Source organism: Hyalella azteca, unplaced genomic scaffold (genome assembly GCF_000764305.2).
Source record: "Hyalella azteca isolate HAZT.00-mixed unplaced genomic scaffold, Hazt_2.0.2 contig16467, whole genome shotgun sequence".
NCBI classification, from domain to species: domain Eukaryota; kingdom Metazoa; phylum Arthropoda; class Malacostraca; order Amphipoda; family Hyalellidae; genus Hyalella; species Hyalella azteca.
The window spans coordinates 228,129-232,637 of record NW_025946289.1 but is presented as its reverse complement, the minus strand read 5'-3'; the positions used below and the strand labels follow the sequence as shown (position 1 = coordinate 232,637).

General features: G+C 36.9%; 1 protein-coding gene across 1 annotated transcript; it reads left to right on the top strand.

The window, feature by feature from the left end:
• The first annotated feature begins 470 nt into the window (after positions 1 to 470).
• On the top strand, positions 471 to 4,491 carry LOC125179307. Its single transcript, XM_047884923.1, has 4 exons — positions 471 to 1,260; positions 3,415 to 3,521; positions 4,242 to 4,417; positions 4,461 to 4,491. The coding sequence occupies exons 1-4, from the start codon at positions 471 to 473 to the stop codon at positions 4,489 to 4,491; spliced, it is 1,104 nt and encodes a 367-aa protein (XP_047740879.1).
• The last annotated feature ends 18 nt before the right edge of the window (positions 4,492 to 4,509 follow it).

Here is a 4,509-nt window from a genome sequence, read left to right as displayed (position 1 = left end):
GAAGTTAACAAAAGAAAGAAATATGTTAAGAAAATTATCGCACATACAAAAAACGTTTATTTACGATTATGTTTTCCTCTGAAAAGTTTTAATAGAGATATAGTGAGTTCTGTGGCATCTTCATTGTATTTAAATTCATGAGAATGTGCTGAGATGGATTAATTTACTTGAGTATAAATGATATGTTCTTATTAATATTTAAAATCCTTACCTTTGCTTCAACTGTTTCAAATAATTTTATAGGAAATCAAAAATTAGTAGGTTTGCAACAAACTGACTTGGATCTTCTTTTCCAATCAATATACAAAAATTTATCACTACTAATAATACTGAAAGATTTAAATTTTCATATCCTAAAATGTATTTTAGAAGTTTCAACCTAATTTTCTTCCTGCCTGAAATTAGATACATTAATGTTCTATCCATTTTACACTTGTATCAGATGCATCAAAATTGGAAACCTTTGCTACATGATACCAGTTGGATACCAGTTGGAGAGTAACATTTTTTATTCGGCTTATACCCGCATCGTGAACCAAGTTTACATGTTGCAGGTCTCTATCTTCACAACCGCTGCCTCGCTACCAAGAACTGACATCTCAACCTCCGCTGGAAGAAACTCATTGACATCTGCGCTGAATTTAAGATTACACAATACTTCAGCCAGTGTTTCTGAAGCTAATCAATATCATAGAGAAAATCAATCAGATTCCATATTTATGGACGGAATGATATTCAAAGATTATCATCTTAATGGAAACTGGTCACATTTTCTGCCTTTCGAAGGGTTAAAACCACCCTTCATTAAACTGGATGATAAGATTCACTCAACTATAAATAGTTCCACAATTTTTCTCGATTATACAGGCAATAAATTCAAGACTGAAGGCTATGAAAACATACACGGTGAAGTCAAGGTTCGATCTTCCGCAGGAAATTTTATTCCAGAGCCAAATTTCACTACTCCCTTTTCAATCGAAAATATAAATTCATCGGCAATTTTTTCGCCAGTTGATCGGGCGAGGCGACAAATGGATGGCGACTTTATAACGAAACCTTCGATAAATTCACTTAATTTGGTCTCAAGTTCGCCACAGACGACACCGAAAAGTGCAATGAATTTTTCCGAAGAGCCTCAAGGGGAAACATTTTCAGGAGATGATTCACATTACAACGACAGGGAGCAACTTAAAGTCGTGCTAGCGCGACTAGAACTTGACTGCCGACTTAAGATGCTGTCTGATCCAGAACCTGAGACTGGTGAGTGGTCCAGAACCTGAGACGGGTGAGTGATCCAGAACCTGAGACTGGTTAGTGATGCAGAACCTGAGACTGGTCATGAGTGATCCAGAACCTGAGACTGGTGAGTGATCCAGAACCTGAGACTGGTGAGTGATCCAGAACCTGAGACTGGTGAGTGATCCAGAACCTGAGACTGGTGAGTGATCCAGAACCTGAGACTGGTGAGTCAGGCAATAGTCTAGTGAAGAACAAACTTAAGAACGTAATTTGTGTACAAATGTTAAACTCTCCGGTTATAATTTAATGCATTCAGAAAATCTTGCCTATAAGTTTTGTAAAATTTATAACTAAATTCATCAAGTTTTCATGAATATAGTTAAAAATATATAACGGCACGATAACCTACCAAACAATCTTTACGATAAAAAATAATGATTGTTTCCATTTCTGAAAACTAAATTAAATATTCAGTGCCGGTAAATTGAAAAAAACCATGCGTTGCATTTGAAGTTTAAGCTGAAAACATAATAATAAAAAAACAAGAGTTTGATATATATCGATGATACAAATCAGTTGTCTCGATAATTTTACTCTAGAATCTGCAATTTTTTCATTTCCTTGTTGGTAATTTCCAGAAATCCCAGCCAATAATGCATACATAGTTCCCTAAAATATTCCGAATGCATTTCCGTTGGGATTCTGAATGTGAATGTTTGTCGGAGCTCTGCAAGCGAATAACATCAGAAATACGGGTATTTTGGATCTCAATTTCTGGTTATTTGACCGCATGAGTCCTCATTTGTAGGCATTTAAAGTTAAATTATTTTTCCTTAAAGGTTGATTTCAAAATTTTGGTGGTGCTTGATACCTGAGCTAATGTACAAGTGCATTCAAATTTATGCAAGTTTAGACCTGAACGAATGTACCAGTTTACATAAGTTGTTCTCTGAACCGGAGTATTTCATAGGCGCAAGTAATTAATTTTTTCGAAAAGCTCATGAAGGAGGTAAATTTTGTTCAAACTTATTTTTTTGGTAATCACTTTTTTTATCCCTTTAACTTTACTATTGCTAAATTTCAACTTTACAAGATAAATTTATAAGCTTTGGTATCACATGAAGAATTGGGCAAAGAATTCCGCACATTGAGTAATTGACAATTCCAAGTATATAGTTTTAATATATTACTGATACGCAGTAGAAGTATCACGGTAGCGACCGGGCCGGATTTACAACCAAGACTTTCAACGTTAATTTATTCCTCTTATAATGCCTATACTGGATTAATATATTGGCATCGATAGCTTAGTCATAAATGTCATAAATAGCTGCCACAACTGTTCATAAGTGCCAATCTTATGTTCAAAGGTGTCAATCTTCTGTTTATAAATGTAAATCATAAGTGTCAATCTTATGTTCATAAGTGACAATCATAAGTGTCAATCTTATGTTTATAAGTGTAAATCATAAGTGTCAATCTTATGTTCATAAGTGACAATCATAAGTGTCAATCTTATGTTCATAAGTGTAAATCATAAGTGTCAATCTTATGTTCATAAGTGTCAATCATAAGCGTCAATCTTATGTTCATAAGTGTCAATCATAAGTGTCAATCTTATGTTCATAAGTGTCAATCTTATATTCATAAGTGTCAATCTTATGTTCATAAGTGTCAATCATAAGTGTCAATCATAAGTGTCAATCATAAGTGTCAATCATAAGTGTCAATCATAAGTGTCAATCATAAGTGTCAATCATAAGTGTCAAACTTAATATGCCCCGCCCTGAGGGTCTAAATCTAAGTCTCCCGATGTAAGTGTACCGGCGTAAGTGCACTAGTGTAAGTGTCCGGCTATAAGTGTTCCGCAAAGTGTCTAAGCAAGCGTCCCAGCTATTGGTCTCGTATTCCGGCGTAAGTGTCCCATCATGAGTGTGTAAGTCAAAAAATTTTAAAACAAAGAAAACACCAAGCAAATTCACCATATCGATATTTAAAACGTTTCGCAGTCCAGCTCCATCATCAGTTCGAAAAACTAAAAATGAATAAAATCATATTATTATATCAAAATTCTTAGACAGACATAAAACCTAAACAAGACCTGACATTATATAAAAAAAACAGGACTCGAAGTGTGTATACAGGAGTGTGTAAGTGTCCCGTGTTGTCCCGTAGGTTGTGTCCGCATCTGGGACCAGGCTCTGTGCTGGGACCCCGCCCCCCCAAACAGCACCTCCCGTCAGCCCTGCCCCCCCTACATCGTGGGCATGGAGAACGAGGGGGTGAGCGAAATTATCCACTCTTGCGTTTTAAGGCAACTTGCCGGAAATTTTCATCAATTTCTTTAAAAAATAATATTATTGATGGCGAAATAAAATTGGTTTCACACACTTTTCATCAACAGCAACACAACCCTATGCAGTGCTCAAATATTCAATGAACAACAATAACCGTGTTAACTTTACCATGATATTAGCTGCCATGCCCAGGTAAATTGGATGTTGCTGATAGATGAAATGTTATTTTGAATGTTTTAGCTCGTAACCAGACGATGTCATACTGCTTTTTAAGAAAGCTACATCGATAATTAAGTTATACGGCATTAAAAATACAAAAACGGTTAAAACATTGAATTAATCAATGACATTATGTTGGTTAAGTTGCATATAGTTTATGCCAGGACAGTAGCGGCAGCCATTGCAACTTTCAAAAACTAAGCGCTACTGTTTACTATTACTATTTACTTTTACTTTTTAATATTACTATTTACTATTACTATTTACTATTTACTGTTACTATTTATTATTACTATGTACTATTACACTATTAGCCTCGTGTATAGGCACTACTGGCCACGGAAAAACCCAGTAACCCTCTACACGAGGCCAGTAGCCCGGTAATTAGTGGCGGTAAGTACCCAAAAGAGGCACTGGCCGCCACTACTGGCCGAGTGTACAAGCACATTTAGTTGTCCATTAACTGAAAAGTTCCTTTTTACTCAGGGTTACGCCTTCAAAAAATGCGAGTTTGATGGACGCTGGGGGACCAAACCACCCATCACGTCCAATCTAGACGTCGTCTCGTCGTCCCCTCTAGACGTCGTCTCGTCGTCCCCTCTTGACGTCGTATCGTCGTCCCCTCTTGACGTCGTTTCATCGTCCCCTCTAGACGTCGTCTCGTCGTCCCCTTTTGATGGAGTCGAAAAAATGAACGCGTCCCAGGTCGTCAACGTCTCAGCGGGGAACATCATAAGGGACGACGCCCGTCCTT

What these genes read in the sequence shown, in the direction of transcription:
- LOC125179307 (XM_047884923.1), top strand. Translation starts at nt 471, where the DNA reads ATGATACCAGTTGGATACCAGTTGGAGAGTAACATTTTTTATTCGGCT. An exon ending in TGATCCAGAACCTGAGACTG is followed by an intron (nt 1,261 to 3,414) that starts GTGAGTGGTCCA and finishes GTTGTCCCGTAG; the next exon opens with GTTGTGTCCGCATCTGGGAC. An exon ending in TCCCCTCTAGACGTCGTCTC is followed by an intron (nt 4,418 to 4,460) that starts GTCGTCCCCTTT and finishes AACGCGTCCCAG; the next exon opens with GTCGTCAACGTCTCAGCGGG.